This window comes from Penicillium daleae (genome assembly GCF_028827525.1).
Source record: "Penicillium daleae strain IBT 16125 chromosome Unknown utg000008l_segment0_segment0, whole genome shotgun sequence".
NCBI classification, from domain to species: domain Eukaryota; kingdom Fungi; phylum Ascomycota; class Eurotiomycetes; order Eurotiales; family Aspergillaceae; genus Penicillium; species Penicillium daleae.
Window position 1 is genome coordinate 7,566,995 of NW_026623156.1, and position 17,277 is coordinate 7,584,271.

General features: G+C 50.1%; 6 protein-coding genes across 6 annotated transcripts; 5 read left to right on the plus strand and 1 right to left on the minus strand.

Moving 5' to 3' along the window:
* Window positions 1–408: 408 nt before the first annotated feature.
* N7458_011225 (Arabinanolytic transcriptional activator araR) lies at window positions 409–3,016 on the plus strand (the record flags this gene model as incomplete). Its single annotated transcript, XM_056914607.1, has 3 exons — window positions 409–655; window positions 706–1,660; window positions 1,753–3,016. The coding sequence occupies 3 exons, from the start codon at window positions 409–411 to the stop codon at window positions 3,014–3,016; spliced, it is 2,466 nt and encodes an 821-aa protein (XP_056763456.1).
* A 1,127-nt stretch (window positions 3,017–4,143) lies between these two features.
* N7458_011226 (sulfatase family protein) lies at window positions 4,144–6,184 on the plus strand (the record flags this gene model as incomplete). Its single annotated transcript, XM_056914608.1, has 4 exons — window positions 4,144–4,486; window positions 4,566–5,041; window positions 5,097–5,583; window positions 5,661–6,184. The coding sequence occupies 4 exons, from the start codon at window positions 4,144–4,146 to the stop codon at window positions 6,182–6,184; spliced, it is 1,830 nt and encodes a 609-aa protein (XP_056763457.1).
* A 725-nt stretch (window positions 6,185–6,909) lies between these two features.
* Window positions 6,910–8,721, plus strand: N7458_011227 (uncharacterized protein; the record flags this gene model as incomplete). The annotated part of the gene is made up of 6 exons (XM_056914609.1): window positions 6,910–7,064; window positions 7,130–7,467; window positions 7,529–7,699; window positions 7,785–8,181; window positions 8,238–8,390; window positions 8,445–8,721. The coding sequence occupies 6 exons, from the start codon at window positions 6,910–6,912 to the stop codon at window positions 8,719–8,721; spliced, it is 1,491 nt and encodes a 496-aa protein (XP_056763458.1).
* Window positions 8,722–9,437: 716 nt separating this feature from the next.
* N7458_011228 (uncharacterized protein) lies at window positions 9,438–11,224 on the plus strand (the record flags this gene model as incomplete). The annotated part of the gene is made up of 4 exons (XM_056914610.1): window positions 9,438–9,882; window positions 9,961–10,262; window positions 10,326–10,441; window positions 10,495–11,224. The coding sequence occupies 4 exons, from the start codon at window positions 9,438–9,440 to the stop codon at window positions 11,222–11,224; spliced, it is 1,593 nt and encodes a 530-aa protein (XP_056763459.1).
* Window positions 11,225–11,436: 212 nt separating this feature from the next.
* On the minus strand, window positions 11,437–11,779 carry N7458_011229 (quinate permease; the record flags this gene model as incomplete). Its single annotated transcript, XM_056914611.1, has 2 exons — window positions 11,437–11,664; window positions 11,756–11,779. The coding sequence occupies 2 exons, from the start codon at window positions 11,777–11,779 to the stop codon at window positions 11,437–11,439; spliced, it is 252 nt and encodes an 83-aa protein (XP_056763460.1).
* A 1,572-nt stretch (window positions 11,780–13,351) lies between these two features.
* N7458_011230 (uncharacterized protein) lies at window positions 13,352–15,940 on the plus strand (the record flags this gene model as incomplete). The annotated part of the gene is made up of 3 exons (XM_056914612.1): window positions 13,352–13,927; window positions 13,988–15,415; window positions 15,578–15,940. The coding sequence occupies 3 exons, from the start codon at window positions 13,352–13,354 to the stop codon at window positions 15,938–15,940; spliced, it is 2,367 nt and encodes a 788-aa protein (XP_056763461.1).
* Window positions 15,941–17,277: the final 1,337 nt, after the last annotated feature.

Below are 17,277 nucleotides of genomic sequence, written 5' to 3' on the forward strand. Positions count from 1 at the left end.
TAGCAAGGCCCCAAGTCACGGGGTCTGGGGATTCTGGTCATGTGCTTTTAGGATCTTAATCATAGTCATAGTCTTATGTAACTACTCATAGTCATACATTTTCATGACAAGAACCTGCGAATACGAAGAAAACAAGGCCAAATAATTATGAAATCAATCAGAACGGTCCATTCAGTCCATTCCAAGCGACCCTCGTGAGTGGTCGCCAGCGTAAGACACGGCGCCACCTTTTTCCCCGCGCTTCCTTTCTTTCCCCAAACTCTCTCCTCCTTCGCTTCTCCTCAAATTCCTCCCTCTCCGAGGCCTTCCTGTCCTTTTCGCAACATCCACTGCATCCGCTCTCCCCTTTGTATCTCTGTCTCCCCCCCTCCCCCCTCCTTCAAATGATGTCCTAAACCACCTCCCGTCATGGAATCCCAGCTCGGGGACCCTGATGCGACCCCTGGTCCGGTCGACCTCCCCAATGGCAAGCGCCGCTGGCGGCGGAATCGAGTTGCGTGCGATTCGTGCCACACTCGTCGGGTCCGATGCGACCGCGCGTTTCCATGCTCTCGGTGCCTGCGCAGCGACACGCTCTGCGAATTCACTCGTGAGCGTCGCAAGCGCGGGCGCATTGCGCGTGCGAAATTGGTGAATGGGTCGTCGACTGGGCCGGGTGAAGGGCCGCCTCCACATTTTGTGCCTCGGACGGAATCTCACGACCAGAAACCCCCGGCCTGCCCGCCCTCTCCCCGCAACAGCAACACAGCTCCCCGGAATCAACTTTCCAACATCGGTCTCCAACGACCAACAATATCAGTTTGTCGGCGCCGAGCGTGGATGGGCCACACTCGGCCGTGGACAGCTCTCGATCGCAGCGACCAGCGTTAGCACCGGGACCGGGACCCCGCCCGGAAGGGAACGCCACAGAAGAATGGCTGTCGACTGCACATTTATCGCCGGAGTCCTATGATATTCTGGGGGGTGTACATGGGGGTGATGGACCACTGCCCAGGTTGTGGGATATTTGGACTCCTGGGGATCTGGCAGGCCATCATCCTTCCAAACGCCATTCGCAGATCCCGCTGGTACCTGCGCAACCTCATGCAGGACCGGGAGTGCCCGCCAGCAAACGGCCGAAATTGAAGTACCCCGTACTCGAACCAATCATGCCTTTCCTAGAGTCCAATCTCCCACGCCGGCTAGTATGCGATTTACTCGAGCTCTACTTTACAAGCTCATTTTCGACTCATATGCACCCGGTCTGCCATCACATCCACTGTTACGTCCTGCGAAAGGCTTCGTTCTTGAGTACCGATCGTCCGCGACCCAGTAGCCCAGCCTTGCTGGCGAGTATGCTCTGGGTCGCGGCGGTCGACGACCGGGCGTTTTCTTTATCGATTTCTCCTCTGCAACGCCGGAAGATTTGTCAATTCCTTTGTGCACTGACAATCCGCTTGCTTCGACCCTTGATTCACGTTTCATTCAAGGAGCAAGAGCCGTCCGAAAATTCCAACGCCCCCCAGGACTATTCAGCGGCAGCGGCTCACCATCCGTTCGAAGGAGTTGGCGATGACAAGGGTCTCGTGGGCCCTGCGGGATCGTTAGATGATGTGATTACCTACATCCACGTCGCGTCGATCATCTCGTCAAGTGAACAGAAGGCCGCGAGCATGCGATGGTAAGTCACAACGGGGCAGTCCTCAAGCGCCTCATAATTACGTCTCATCATTACGTGGCTATATTCTTGTGTGGCTGATTCTAATTGTACAGGTGGCATGCCGCATTCACTCTAGCCCGAGAGCTCAAATTAAATCAGGAAATCGAGGTCATGCCCAATATCGACAGTCACTCGGATGGGTCAAGTCCATCCTTTGGCTACCCCTTGGGCGGTTGGGCGAGTTCCCCTGCGGGTCCTGTCTTTGATTATTCGAATCCCTCCCGACCGAGTTTGAACTGCGTCTGTGAGGATAAGCATGATCCGCACGGTAACCCACCTGTCACCGAAGAGCATCGCGAGGAGCGCCGACGCACCTGGTGGTTATTATATATCATGGACCGCCACCTCGCTTTGTGTTATAATCGACCGCTGGCCCTTTTGGACGCTGAGAGTGAAGACTTGTTGCTACCGTTGGATGAGGCAGCTTGGCAAGCCGGCAACATCCATAGCAACAGTCCCCGGGCGGACGGTCCTCAGTGCAACCGCTCCGGCGATCGCAACAAGCGTCGCGTGTTTCCCAACTTCATCTGCCATGATCACTCCATCCTTGGATTCTTCTTACCGTTGATGACCATCACCGGCGAATTGATTGACTTGAACCAGGCGCGGAATCACCCTTCGCTCGGGCTGCGTCTACAAGGAAAGGAGGCGTGGGAAGTGCATGTGTCGGAGGTCCTGCGACAGCTTGAGATCTACAAAGCCAGTCTGACGACTTTTGCCGCTGCTGATCCAGAGAACTCGCTGGCAGCTCAATATGCGAACAAGGCCGATCAAGCGAATGATGCGTCCTTGTCGCAGGCCTATTCCTGGCATACGCAAACCGTGATCGCATATTCATCGTACCTAGTCCACGTCCTCCACATTCTGCTTGTCGGAAAATGGGACCCCGTCTCCCTCATCGAAGACAAAGACTTTTGGACCTCATCTCCGGCCTTTGCATCGACCATCTCGCACGCCCTGGAGGCGGCAGACGCCGTCCAGCAGATTCTCCGATTTGACCCGGACATCAGCTTCATGCCGTACTTCTTTGGTATCCAACTTTTGCAGGGAAGTTTCCTTTTGCTTCTGATTGTGGAGCGTCTCCAGAAGGAAGCCGGAGACGGCATTCTCAATGCCTGTGAAACTATGATCCGGGCGACCGAGTCATGTGTGGTCACTCTGAACACGGAGTATCAACGCAGCTTCCGGCAAGTGATGCGTAGTGCAGTCGCACAGGCTCGCGGTCGACCAGTCAATCCTAGTGAGATCCGGCATCGTCGGAAGGCAGTGTTGGCGCTGTACCGATGGACACGCAAGGGCACTGGTCTGGCTCTTTGAATGAGTGGTTGTCTCTTTTTTTTTTTTTCCTTTTTCCCTCTTTTCCCTTTTTGTAGGGGTGTTTTTGTATCACGAATGGGGATGACCCTGGTGGTGTTTGGGAGTTCATGGGGTTGATCTTGTTCTTGCACATATTGTAAAGGCGTCTATACTCCTCACGCGTACTCCTCGCGCGATCATTGAGCGCAGAGGTCAGTGGATGTATAATAAATTAACGTTTCATGAATTTCCCTCGACGATGCCTGGCCTGTTAATACCGTTCGGACATAAGGATCTAGACTAAAGGGGGAGACCATGTGTAGCATGAGGTTATAGATCAGAGCTGGACCGGGGATAGTGACAGTAGAGAGCTATACAACAGCACGACTAGCTCGAAAATCTAGCCATGATCGATTTTACCATCTCTGAATTGATCAATGAATCCATGAGCTGACCAATAATTCAAGACTGACCCCATTCAAGGCTCATTCGGAGTGTAAAGCACGCCATGCCCGGCCCGACCCACTCGGCAGATGTCAACGGTGCAATTGTACCTGTGCATTAAGCGATGGTCGTGGGATTGAATTTAATTTTCCATAGAAATTCATGTTACCTAAATGGTTTCACTTGGCCTGCTTGGTTACTGGTCTCAAAGTATCGCCTCCTAACCAAGTAACATTAGCCTAGGATTCTATACACTACGGAATATACCATATATCATACAGTAGAACCCAGGTACTCCGTACTTTCTATCATCTCGGATCTAAAGTCCTGCTCGGCAAATACCGTACTCCGCACAGTCCGTTCACCTGCTGCACCATCGAGAAGAACAATGGCATCATTGGCGGGAGTTCCCCACAGGGCACTAACTCACTAACTAGTTCTAGTTCTAGTTCTAGTTCATCCTGCACTTGACTTGCGGCGGTCGCGATGACGCGAGGTTTGAGCTTGTAGCTAAAGCAATAAACAAAAAAAAGAGCAAAGGAGCATAATATATGAAGGCACGATCCCTCCATCCTTTGTGCTGCTCGGAAAAAAAGAAATCTATCATCAATAGCACAAAATCGACTGATCTACAGTACCAAGTCCGCGCGATATTTCGCGGGTTTCTGCACTTTCCCCTCGTTCAGCCCCCTCCAAACCCCTCGATGAAGCTCCTCACTGCCGTTGCTGGCTTGGTGGTCGCCGTCGAAAGTGCGGCTCTCGCTCCCTTGGGCTCTCAGTTCCAGAATGCCCCCCAGTCAGTGCTGAGTCTAGGCGAATCAAATCCCTCGAAGCCGCCAAATATTCTCTTCGTGATCACCGACGACCAGGACCTCGGGCTGGACTCGATCTCCTATACACCGCTGATCGAGAAGCACCTGCGCCAAAAGGGCACCTTCTTCCGTAATCACTTTGTGACAACCGCCCTCTGCTGCCCCTCGCGTGTTAGCTTGTGGACTGGTCGTCAGGCGCATAACACGAATGTCACGGACGTGAACCCGCCATACGGTGAGCGCCCGCTCGAACTATAGCTCGATCACTGCATACCAGAAGGCCACGGCTGACCTGACCTTTCCCTCAAATCTAGGGGGATACCCCAAATTTGTGGAAAGGGGATTTAACGATAATTTCTTGCCTGTCTGGCTCCAGGAAGCGGGCTATGACACCTACTACACGGGCAAGCTCTTCAATGCTCACACGGTCGAGAATTATCACAGTCCCCATGTCAATGGCTTTAATGGATCCGATTTCCTCATGGATCCATATACCTATTCATACATGAACTCCACCTATCAGCGACATAAAGAGGCTCCCGTGAGCTATGAAGGACGCCATACGACGGATGTCATTACCGAGAAAGCCCTCGGCTTCCTCGATGATGCGTTGGACGGCGAGCGGCCATTTTTCGTGGCCGTAGCGCCTGTCGCACCGCACTCTAATGTCGATCCGCGGAGTATAGAGAAGGGCAAAGTTTTTATGACCGCCCCTATCCCCCTAGAGCGCCATGCACACCTCTTCCAGGATGTCAAGGTGCCTCGAACCCCCAATTTCAATCCCGACGAGGTGCGTCCTGGCCAAACTCGAAAATGAAATCTATCCCGATCTAACGAGACTTTAGCCGAGCGGGGCCAGTTGGATTCGCAATCTACCTCAGCAGAACCAGTCCCAGATTGACTACAACGATCATTTCTACCGTTCTCGCCTGCGTGCTTTGCAGGGCGTGGATGAGTTGGTCGACTCGCTGGTTTCCCGTCTGGAGGAGAGTGGCCAACTGGACAACACCTACATTATCTATACTTCGGACAACGGGTTCCACATCGGTCAACATCGACTGCCACCGGGTAAGACTTGTGGCTTCGAGGAAGATATCCGTGTTCCCCTCTTCATTCGGGGACCCGGGGTTCCAGAAGGCTATGTACAGGAGTCGGTGACCACGCACATTGATCTAGCACCTACCATCTTCAATCTGGCAGGAATTCCACCCCGGTCGGATTTCGATGGCACGGCCATCCCTGTGGTACCTAATTTTGGTGGAGCTCGGCACGAACACGTCACAGTGGAGTTCTGGGGAAGGGCTGTCATGGAAGGTATTCACAGCGAAATTGGTAGGTGATCCTATTGCCTCAGGCTCAGCATGAGTTCCCTTACGATTTGCTACGAGTGCTCACATTTTCATGTGTAGGTCCCGGCGGATCAACTATGATTGCAAACAACACATATAAATCCGTCCGTCTTCTAGGAGAAGGGTATAACCTCTATTACTCGGTCTGGTGCAACAACGACCATGAGCTCTACGATCTTTCGGTAAGTCATCATATGGAGGACATCTATGTTTTTATCTGTCCCGCTAATAAGCTCCTAGACGGATCCCTATCAATTGCACAACCTGTATCCCCCAGCAACCAGGAAGATGGACCCCTTCTACTTGGTCGCAGCTTAACGCAGACTATTAATCGCCTTGATGCGCTACTACTTGTGTTGAAGTCCTGCCAGGGGGTGACTTGTATCGATCCGTGGAATGTTCTCCACCCAGAGGAGTCAGTCCGAAGCCTCCGAGATGCTTTGAGCAAGGAGCACGACTTATTCTATCAAGTGCAGCCACGGGTATCGTTTGACTGGTGTGATGCAGGGTACGTTATCGAAGCTGAAGGCCCTCAGGAGCCACTGACCAGTCGGTATGGTGTCTCATGGGATGTTTGGGTATAGGATTCTAGATGATGTACGGGAATAGCTCCATGTATATAGTTAGTGCTGCATTAGAGCATTGTGCACCATGAAAGATATTGGCAATTTAAAATCATGATTTTTCTACGTCTCTGTTGGATGTCGACTTCTCTACGGTAGTTCTAGCACACTTGAAGGTGTCGAATTGCCGTCGATCGCGATTGGCCCTCGCATAGTTCTGCTAGTTCCAGAGGTGCAGGCGTCCATCAGCAATTGCCGGAAGCCAGAGAGCTCAAATAATCGAATCAAAAGAAAAAGAATCAACCACGAGATAGCAGCCAACGAGAATCCAGACGGTATGGTCTGTTCTGTCAAAGAAGACGGGTCCTTGGTGAGAGCTCGTCAGCCGATCGACGATTGCGCCATCCGTCTCCGCCGTGTCGCGACAGCATTGGGGCGCGCCACTTCGACACCAAACCTGTTGATTCGATTTATTTTGTGGAGAGCTTCCGTCGAGATGTTTTCATTGTCTAGCGCCCACGCAATCCTCTTCGACAAGCGACGAGTGACTGTCCTCACTGTTCTTATAAAATCCCCAGTCGCCCGCGAGATCTTGAAGCTAGACCAACGCATCAAAACATAGGCAAGATCTACTTGATACCTTCCTAATTATACTTTTTCTTCATACTCTTTTTTGCTTGCCCACGGAGCGGTTCACGGTTACAACTTCTGAGCCGAGGCTCTTTTCCTGTCCTACCTTGTCCACGATGGCTGGATCTACGCTAGATGACAGGATATCCGATGGAGATATTGTATCCGAGAAGCATGTTGTGGAAGAAAAATTCCTTGACTCACCACCCAGTGAAGTTGACCAGGGCATCGTGAAAGACTGGGATGGTGAAGAGGCCGCTGTGAAGCGCAAGTCAGTCGCGATACCTAAATAATCCATCGTGTGCAAGGGTCTTTGACTAATATTTGCCTCTATAGAATTGATTTTATTCTCCTACCCGTGCTTGCTGTCGCCTTCTTCTCCCTCCAAATGGACCGCGGCAATATCAGCGCCGTCTTGACATCAACCATAACGAAAGACTTGAATATCACTACCAATCAGATTAATATCGGTTCACAGCTCCTGTCTGCTGGAATTGTGCTCTCTGAGATTCCTTCCAATATCATCATGCAACGAATTGGACCTCGGGTATGGCTGTCTGGCCAGCTGTTCGCCTGGGGCCTCGTTGCGACCTTCCAAGCCTTTGTGCAATCATATCCTGCATTCTTAGTAACGCGGATTTTGTTGGGCTTCTGTGAGGGCGGTTTCATTCCTGGTAAGTGGATCAGCAGCACTTTGAAACTACGGGGCTAACGCGGGAACTCGCTTCTATGCAGGCGCCTTGTACTACCTATCGACCTGGTATAAAAAGGATGAAACCAGTCTTCGAACAAGCCTGTTCTTTTATGGGCAGATGTTTGCCTCTGCGACATCGAGCTTGATATCAGCTGGTTTGTTGAACCTTTCCGGTCGCCACGGCCTAGAGGGATGGCGCTGGATTTTCCTTGGTATGATTAACTCAATTCATTGCCTCTTAGTCTCGTCTTTGGCTCGTCATGGTTCTCTTAAAGTCTGGTATTAACATTCCATCAGTCGAAGGACTCATTACACTGTTCGTTGGAATTGTGTTCACCCTCCTAGTACCACCCAAGGCGGGTGATGGTCGGCCTCTGAGCAGCTTTGGTCGCTGGAGCTATTTTACCGAGCGCGAATCGCACATCATCCGAAATCGTGTGCTGTTGGATGATCCTCGCAAGGCCCACGGTCATATTCAAATCTCCCGCTCCGATATCTGCAAGACCCTCACACAGCCACGGATCATGCAGCATGTATTCTTGACCCTTGTGGCCATGTCAGGCTTCCAGGGCTTGACGCAGTACACTCCTAGCATGATCAAGTCAATGGGATTCAGTGCAATCCGCGCCAATACCCTCGCTGCTGTACCTGTGTATTGCAGTATTGTGTGGCTGACAGCTTTGTCTGTTTCAGCGTATGTAAATGTTGCCCTTGGACCACTATGACCACTTCAAGCTGATCGACACTTAGGGATCGAACAAAACATCGTGGCCCGTTTGTCCTACTTGCTATCACCTGGAATGTTATCTCATACGCGTGCCTGCGAACAACGCGATATTCCTCCTCAAAGTGGCATCGCTATGGTGTGATCGCAGTAGCGAATGTGTCTTATTGCAGTATGCAGTATGTTAAGTATCTCCAAGCCCTGTCCAGACTTGACGACTAATGAGATAACAGTATTCTGAATGTGGGCTGGCTATCGGTCTATTGCAGTACACCGCAAGAGCGCAGCGTTGCAATGGCCCTAGTCGTTATGGCGGCCAATTGTGCAGGAATTTCAGGCTCGCAAATCTTCCGCACATCGGATGCACCCAAGTACGTACATGGCCTCACCGCAATTTGTGCTTTAGCGGGGGCATCGTGGGCTCTGGCGGCGGTTCTTTGCGTGCAGTATTATGTTCGGCGGCGCAAGGAAGTCACAGAGCCTGAGTCAAAGTCAGATGCCGTGGCTTAAGGTGCGTCTATCACTAAGTAGATCACGAATTATGAGTGTCGGGCGGTATTGCAGGTGATGAATCCAAAACCATCTATTCCCAGAACCAACCTCTGTGCGCTAGTAGAATCAGTATCCCTCCTTTAGTGTAGACGGTCCCATCCCATTTATCATGTTAGGGTTTTAGGAGAGATTGGAATGATGGTGGTGCGTAAGCGCCAGCGTACCTAGATTGTTATTTTGAGCATGGTAAATCATCGCAGGCACAAGCATCAGCTTCTACAAAGATATGATATGCACTTGGCGGAGTCATTAGTTCTTTTAATTGGACCAATCACATCCGCCATTTTCCAGCCTGTTGCGGTCCTCCTGAGCCCCACTCGCATCGAGGGGTTCATGGGAAAGACACCACCAACCACCCTGACCGTCTCAGCCGCACCTCGCCGGAGGACGGGGTTGAATGTCAAAGTTGGACTATTCATTGTTGCCTTCGCAATCCTTTAAGGAATGGAATGACCCTGGGCTGAATTGAGCAAGCTGATGACCATCATTTTCACATGAGTGGGACCAAACCAGACCGACAGACGACTTGGTCTACTCAGCACAACTCTTGTGGCACTCGCCCTACGCTGAAAAGACTTTGGGAGGCTCTTTCCCATTTTCTTCAGCTGCAGTGAGGCCCCCCACATGAGCTTAATAAGCTTAAATTGCGAGAAAGACCACCAAATCCCTCGGCCATGCCTTCGAAGGATATGGATTCGGCCTGGAGCCCCGCCCTGGATTCCGCTCAAACTCAGCAAGCGGCCCAGTCTTCCTCGGACTTTCTATGGGTGGACTGCCAAGATGGAAAGTCCCAGGATGCCGGGGTTGCCCGCACAACGCAGGCGTTTTTACAGACGAAATATCATAAACTGCGTCGCAAAACGCAGTTACAACAATTGAAAGCCTCCATGAAAGCACTTCCGTCTTTGCGACCCCCTCTACCTCCAGCCTCCGAAACGGATACTTCCTCGCAGAAAGAATACAAAGAAGACTGTATTATGACCAAAGCTGGCTCTCATCAACTACCGATCAAGCCGAATGACCGCCGAATGCATCAATCGCTTCAATTGAAGGTCGAGGATATTCTTCCTGCTGTATCTCCACGGGTAAGACAGAGCGTGGACTTTTACTTCGACTACTGTAAGTGTCGATGCATACCTCTCATCAGAAATAAGCTCTTGAGCGTACGAGAGTCTATAGTGCTAACTATAATGATAGTCAGAACTCAAGGTTCACGCAGGTGGTACCCTATGGGCCAAAGTGAAATGTTGAAATGTATACTCCGCAACTCATTCGACCAACCTTCGCTAATGGAGGTCATCGTATCAATGAGTGCCTTTGACTATGCCATGAGCTTCAAAGCACAAGAGGCATCGAGTCCCGTTGTGCATCGATCTCTGCAGGACGCGTTTTATATACGGTCTCACGTTATCAGGTCCATCCAAGCGTTATTGAACAAGCCAAATGAGATCTTCTCCGAATCTGCCGTGCTATTGATCGGGCACCTGTTTATCACGGAGGTTCGAGAAGTATCCCTGAAAGGTCTTCTAATGATGTCGAATCTCTGACCGTTCTTTTTCTAGGCCCTGGAGGGGAATGTGAATGCGGTCGACGCACACACTCAAGGTCTCGTGAGAATTGTACATGCTTTAGGAGGCCTCGAAAACGTAGGGGAGTGGCCTTTGGCAAATATCTATTCGTGAGTGAGGCAAAACCTTGATGATGTGTTACACTCACTGAACATACTGCTAGATGTGACCCTATAAGAGGTCTTCTGAAAGAATCCCCGCTAGTCTTCGATATACCGATGGACTGGGAGATGAGAGCTTTTTCCGCAGTCGCTGACCGGGCAAGGCCCATCCGCCCACTATATCCCGTGCTCGGTACTTGCTTCTTCAAGTCCCCTTGGTCTCAAGCCATTCATCCTCGCCTGAGAACAATTATCCGAGTATTTCAAGATATTGTCTGTATATATGAGGAAACGCTCCGCTTCAACGCGGATTTGCGTCTGAATGACCACAACTGCGCCCTGCTTTTGGCCAACCGACTTCATGCAGTGCCGTACGATTTTACTATCTCTCCTTTTAACGAGACAGTCCGACTTGCGATCACACTCTACATTCTAACAAGGGTATGGGAATTCCAACCAAAGGTAGAAAAACTTGTGCAAAGTCTACACGATCGTGTGGAGGAGAACGTGGAATTTTTGGAGAAGTCAGCGCCCGATCTTTTCTTCTGGATGCTTTTCAACGGCGCCTTTGCTTCGGCGGGCTTTACATGTCATGTGTGGTTCGTCACACGTCTTAAGGATCTCGCTAGAGAGTTATCCCTCAGTAAGTGGGAAGACGTGGCAGGGTTTCTGGAGGGGTTCTTCTTTGTCCGTCGGTCTAGGAATGAGTCTGCCAGAGTGTTTTGGCAAAAGGTGGTGGTCGAACCAGACATTGATTGTGTGGAAGTAGATACAAAAATTACATCGCCATAACTGGCTGCTCATTTGGCATCCAAAACAGTCCAAAGTTTGAACCGGGTCAACCGTGACTAAGCTGATGGAGTCTCATGAACCGGTATGGTTGATGAGCCTACTGCTAGGGTGCACGGCAATTTCGGGGAATCCAGTAGAAGTACACTACGGAATGGCATCGCTCGGTAGGTTTGAGCATCACAGCAGCACCCTGCTCCCCCTTTCCACCCCGTTCAAGCGGTGAGCTCTTTGTGCTCAGTCATGTCAGACTGGTCTTCCAGCCCATTGTTTTCGATTCGCTGGGCCAGGATACTAGTCTCAGTGACTAGATGCTCACTTTTGGTGGAGTTGCCGATAAACCAAGGACTCTCAGTGAAGAGTTTATTCATCTCCTCCAGGGGCAATTGTTTCGTCTCTGGGAGCATGGCCCAGAAGAAGATGGAATTAGTGAAATTGCCGACCTACAGTGAGAATATTAGCTGCCAGTGAAAAATTCGTAGACTATACAACATAGAATCCTAGGACGAGAGGAGCGGGTTGGTGATTACTTACCACGAAGAGGATGTAGAATTTCATCCATAATTATGGAGACAGTGAGCTTAATTCCTCACTCTCTGACTAAAGATCTACGATTGTCTCAATTTGAAGAACCTTTGAGAACATTAAAAAGTGCAGAGAACGCTCCTGATTTCGCATGTATAAAGAGCCCTCCTCTCAACCTTTATTTTGAGTTCGTCAGACTATACTGAAAGCATTATATTGGCACATAACTATCTTGCCTGGAATTCTTGGATGATGATTATTTCTTACGTTTTATTTTTCGCCGCCACTGCGGCTGCATTGACGCTTGATGTTGCCTCGTCTGGTGGCAATCAGTCCAGTTCCCTTCTGTATGGGTTACTGTATGAGGTAAGTCTATTATTCACCATTTGCTTTTGAGTTCAAGTTAAACTGGGAATAATACATCGGGTGCGAACTAGTTGCTGGACCTGGGAATGGGAACATGCAAGATAATGGCGCAGACAACGACGACATGATGGTTCAGAATTGCTGACCTTGACAGGATCACACTTTCGCTTGGCCTGTCGGCATTGCTGACAGGATTTCATGATCTAGTCCATCGATGTACTTAGGTGGTAGGGTCAAATGCAGATCAAAGAGGAAGTGATTCGAAGACGCGGATATAGATTGTTCCACGGCCCGCATCATTTGGCTCCCCCGCGAAAGCATGGCGATGGAGGAATAGATGAAACCGTGGACCCATGTACTGTATGGCACGAACTGCAGACTGGCAGTGATATCTAAATCATGGCCGAATTCAAAATTCTCTCATTTGCATTCCCCCCTGATATATAATAATAGTCAATGCGGACTAAAAAGGGACGTCTACGCTGGCCACAGAACGAAGCCTTCCTCCGCCGATAACCTAATACTTATGGAATGATTGTAGGCTCCTCCACGTCCTAATGGGATAACGAACCCTATGTGACCGCAAAGGAGGCTGCTAAACTGCTCGAGGGCTAGAAGTGTAACCTTAGGATTAACGAGGGTGAGGACTGAGTGGATGGATGCCTGAGGTTTCCACATGCCCCTTTTGGTCCGAGGAATTTGCCGAACCGATTCACGTGGACTGCCAGCCCCGTTGAAGCCACCATCGGCCGCAATAACCCTTCTTGTCCTGCTCAACCCGACACATTGGCATGAATGAAGTTCTTAGGCCCTCTGGCCGATGATAAGGAAGGAGAATGGACCTTGGTTTCAAAGCGATGGGACCGACACTCTACTTTTCAATTGGCGCGGCAGAGTTGTATCCGCTAGGGAGGGCTCTCTCCAGGGCCTGTTTGGTCCAAGCTTGTGAAACGCAGGGCCGTCATTGGTGGACATTTACTTTCCCCAGATTCTCCGCATACCCGCCAAAAGCTTCTCCAAATAAATTCAAGCTAAGGAGGACGGGCGAATTTGTGATTGATGGAACCCTATGCTCCTGCAGTACTCGGTGCCCGGGAGATCGAACCTGAGGAAATGACATGGCTGGAACAGGGAATATATGGAGATTCTTGATGGGATGAGGATTGTATAAATTCGGGGGTCCTCCACCTCCTCCTCGTCGCAGGATCGTGGATCATCCAGAAATTCCCCTTCTTCAAAATGTTGAGTTATATATCCCTTATTCTTGCGGCGTCGTTGGCTGTCTCGAACGCTCTTCCGGGCACTCCGGCGACCCACAAGACCTGTTCAGACCCATGGGCAAGAGTAACCCCTGCCAAGGGCGCGGTGGTGGTCGACAATAGCGCCAGCCCATACCCGGGCTCTTTCTCGACCGTGCAGGCTGGAGTTGATACTCTGAACACAACAACTACGCACCCTCAGACCCTGTTTGTATTTCCGGGGACCTACGTCGAGCAGGTCTATATTCCACGTCTTGCATCCAACTTGACTGTTCAAGGATATACCTGCAACTCCAAGAGCTACGAGCAAAACACGGCCACCATTACTTATAACCTGGCTCTCATTAACACTACCAGTGATGACAAGACCGCAACTTTGCGTCAGTGGAACCCCAACACTAAAGTCTACAACATGAACATTGTCAACACCTTCGGCCATATTCCTAAGAATGGTCAAAATCTTGCCGTCTCCGCGGAGACTACCGGTCAGGGTTACTACGGTTGTCAGCTGATCGGCTACCAGGATACTTTGCTGGCAGAGACTGGTAAGTGGGTAGTGTTCCGAGCCCTGTTGACAGGGAGGATATATTAAGTCAGCTTTTATCCAGGTTCCCAGCTATACGCCAAAAGTCTGATTGTCGGTGCCGTTGACTTCATTTTTGGACAGATGGCTCTGGCGTGGTTTGAAGGAATTGATATTCGCACCATTGCTACCGGATGCATCACTGCTTCCGGCCGTAGCAGCGCCAGCAACCCGTCGTGGTACGTGATCAGTCGTTCGAATGTTTCAGGAATCAACGACACGATCTCGGCTGGTACCAACGACCTTGGTCGTCCTTGGGGATCCTTTGCCCGTGTAGTATTCCAAGAGACCTATCTGGGTAATGTCGTCGCTGCTGCAGGTTGGAAGGAATGGTCGACTAGCACCCCAAACACTGGCAATGTTACTTTCGCGGAGTACAACAACTACGGCCCTGGAGCTGTGCTAGAGGAAGGCCCTCGGGCCAATTTCAGCGAGCAGTTGACTGACCCTATTCCCATCCGGTCTATTTTGGGCGAGAACTTCAAAGATGAATGGTGGATTGACACTAGCTATCTTGACCCGAGTGATTTGAAGGCCCCCAACGCCCACACTACCTGTCTGGAATCTAAGTCCATGGATACGACTGCTAAATCCACAACCACCAACGCCGCTGCGACGACTACCACAGTCTTGACGTCTCCGACCGGTGCAAGCTCCTCTCTGGCTACTACTCTGACTACCTCCATCACTACCGCATCCTCGACAACTTCTATTATTGCAATCTCCACCTCGGCTGCTACATTGACTACCTCCACAGCTTCCTCTGCTACCTCAGGCACCTCGTGCGTCTGTACTGCCTATTCTCAGATCTCGGCTGCCGTTGCCTCCTGTACAAATATCGTTTTGTCCAACATCGCTGCTCCCAATGGATCGGCTATCAACCTTTCGGGACTTCAGGCCGGTACCACCGTGACATTTGATGGGCTGACAACATTCGGGTTCACCAATTCCTCGAGCTTCAACCCCATCACAATTAGCGGTACGGGTATCACGGTCACTGCCAACCCGGGAGCAGTCATTGACGGTAATGGTCAGGCATATTGGGACGGCCAAGGCTCGAACGGAGGTGTTCCCAAACCCGACCATTTCATTGTTGTTACAAAAGTAACTGGCAACTCCGTCATCAAGAACCTGTACATCCAGAACTGGCCGGTCCATCTTTTCAGCATTTCCAGCTGCTCCGACCTTGTTTTCCAAGATTTGATCTTAAATAACACCGCAGGTAATGCTCCAAACAGCGTAAGTGGTGGGTTGGCTGCTGCTCATAACTCGGACGGCTTCGATGTCAGCACTTCAAGCAACATTGTGATTCAGCGCAGCGTCGTGTACAACCAGGATGATTGCGTGGCGATCACCAGCGGAAATAATATGACAGTCTCTAATCTTGAATGTCACGGTGGTCACGGCCTCTCCATCGGGTCCGTTGGCTTGAAGTCTAATAACAACGTGACCAATATTATGGTAAGGATAACACTTGCCCTACACCGGGGCACGATTAAGGAGGCGAATGAAGACGAGCTCAATACAATCAGCTCTAAGCTATTGTTTCCATTCCCGACTGTCTCCTGTTACGACTACCCAATTTGTGCGGCATAGACTGACCTGAAATATCTTTACTTGCAGTTCACCGATTCGTCTGTCGTCGACTCCCAAAACGGCTGTCGGATCAAGACCAACTACAATGCAACTGGCTTTGTTGCCAACATCACCTATTCGAACATCGCCCTTGAGGGCATTTCAATTTACGGCATTGATGTTCAACAGGACTACCTGAACGGCGGTCCAACTGGAAATCCATCCAGCGGCGTCCTCATTGAGAACCTTCTGTTCCAGAACGTGACTGGAACTACCACCTCCACTGCACAAGACTACTACATCCTCTGTGGAGATGGGTCTTGCTCTGAGTTCACCTTCACTGACGTCTCCATCACTGGTGGTTCAGTTGCAAGCAGTTGCAACTATCCGGCTAGCGGATGCCCAGCCTGAGAGTAGGCCTAGGTGGTGGAAGCCCTCGCAGTCGTTTCAAATTTCTTCTGTACCATTCTGCTTCTAGCTTCCTCTCCTCCTTCGCCATCTCTTCTTCCTTCCTGGCTACAATTGACCGATTTGCATCGCGAGTAGTCAATATACCAGTTGCACTAAGCAATTTGACCTGCCGCTTAGTGTATTTGCGTTTTACTAGCGTCTGCGCGGCCCTGATTCGCTGAATTGTATCCTGCGTTATCGCCAGCTCCTCCTGCTTCTCCCGCTAGTAGGCGAAAATCTTGGTAAGATTCCGCTACGCCCTATTAGATAGGGCACTAAGCTCCTTTATAATCTTCGCCTAGTTCTTCTCTAGTACCTCAATAGATTTTAGAGGGCTATTTTCTATACTAGAAGAGGAGAGATTTTATAGTAGTAGTAATAGTGTATACGAGCCCTATAAGCGAAGATCTGGTACATATAGATCAGGAATCTCTAGTTGATTCGCAAGATTCTCAACAATCTTACTACTATTAACTAGATAGATACTACGGTCTCTAAAGGATTCGCGAATAATTCGCTACGTAAAGGCCTTCTTGCGAATTAGCCCGATAATCGCGAGGAAATCCGATTTCCTATACGGCTTACCACCCTAGAAAGCTAGCTTATTATTCATCAACCGAAATTACTACTTATAATTCAAAAAGGGCTTTCCGTTAAGTAGCTAGCAGATATACGTTAAATACGACATAAATACAAAAGGGATAATCGAATTCTCTTCGCAAGTCTCTAGAAATTCGAATATAAGATACGCGCTATAACCGTCGAATATAAGATAGCGCTTTTCGCCCTATTTCACGCGATAAGAGGTTAGACGAATAAAATAATATAGCTAGGATAGGGCTAATACATCAGAAATCCAGCCATTCGGAGAAATAGCCGTCATCGTATCAGGTAGCAGATTTTCGCTACCGTAGAACTAGGCCTCTATAGGATTTTTGCTAGTTCCTTTGAAAATAAAGAGCGGATCTATATACCAGCTATCTATAGCAATACACTCTAAAGCAGTAATATTTTCGCCTCTTTCGGTCTCTGCGAGATCAGGGCAAGATAATTTAGACCCGATAACGTTTCTTGATCGCCCTTATGTTACGAACCTCGAGGCGCGGGGAGGCCGCAGCTAGTTGGGGGGCAACCGAGACCCAATCAGCCCCTGGACGCATTGTATTAGCGTCATCACGTGCAACTCCTAACACCCAGGCATCTCCTCAAGGACCACGGGTAAAACAATCAGGCAGGGAGCCACAAACGGCCTGTGCCTAACCATGACATCGTATACCCGCCTATACGCTCGGACGGTT